At 42.9% G+C, this 1,031-nt stretch overlaps 1 protein-coding gene across 1 annotated transcript; it reads left to right on the forward strand.

The window, feature by feature from the left end:
* The first annotated feature begins 320 nt into the window (after positions 1-320).
* LOC149233738 (uncharacterized) lies at positions 321-797 on the forward strand. Its single transcript, XM_089382278.1, has one exon. It carries the CDS (start codon positions 321-323, stop codon positions 795-797), a length of 477 nt encoding a protein of 158 aa, XP_089238404.1.
* The last annotated feature ends 234 nt before the right edge of the window (positions 798-1,031 follow it).

The raw sequence follows: 1,031 nt of genomic DNA on the forward strand, positions 1-1,031 counted from the left end.
CTGCTGGAGGGATTCTCACGCTATGGGATCTAGGGAAGCTGGGAATGCTGGATGCTGAGGCGTCCAGGAACTATCTTTCTCTGGTGTGCCAGCCTATAGGGGACAAGGAGACCTACGTGATAACTGATGTGTATGGCCCTCAATAGCATGCAGAGAAACTTAAACTTCTTAACTTCTTGGAAGGTCTCATAGCACGTTATCCCAACATACCCTAGATTCTAGCATTTGATTTCAAAATGATAAGATCTCTCTCGGAGAAAAAAGGAGGCACCAAACAACTGGGTAGAGACTTTGAAGCCTTCCAAGATTTCCTCATGAACATGGGACTAGTGGACACCGATACTACAAATGGGACTTTCACTTGGAATAACAAAAGAGGTGGAGTTTCCCAAGTGGCATCAAAACTGGATAGGTTTATTGTCTCTGAGGATCTCATCCTCACAGGAGCAGCCATATCAATGTCCATTCTACCCTTTGGTGGCTCGGATCATTGGCCTATACAACTGGAAGCTTCCTTTATGGGCACACCGAGGAATAGGCCTTTTAGATTTAAAAATGCTTGGCTCTCTAACCCCAACTTCACCAGAAACATTGCCAATTGGTGGAAGGAGGATTTGAACATCCAGGGTACTAAGATGTACATGCTCCAGCAGAGATTAAAATACATTAAATCCAAACTCAAGGATTGGAACAAAAAAGAATTTGGTGATATCATCAAGACCAGAATGAGTACGGAACAGAAGCTCCAGGAGGTCAATATGATCAATATCACAGAGGGCTTCAATGAGGAAAGATAGAAACTGACTGATTCTCTGCAGGAAGAATGGGAGAAATGCTGTCTACAAGAAGAAAATTTTTGGAGACAGAAATCCTGGATCTAGTGGATCAAAGAGGGAGAAAGGAACACTAAGTTCTTTCACAAATCTACTATGGCTCATAAAGCACATAACAGAATCAACAAGCTAAAGGACTCTCAAGGTTCTGAACTTGTCACTCACAAGGACATGGAGTCGACTCTAGTACAACACTTC

This window comes from Pinus tabuliformis, chromosome J (genome assembly GCF_031772625.1).
Source record: "Pinus tabuliformis cultivar Carrire ecotype Pingquan chromosome J, CPIR1, whole genome shotgun sequence".
Classification (NCBI taxonomy): domain Eukaryota; kingdom Viridiplantae; phylum Streptophyta; class Pinopsida; order Pinales; family Pinaceae; genus Pinus; species Pinus tabuliformis.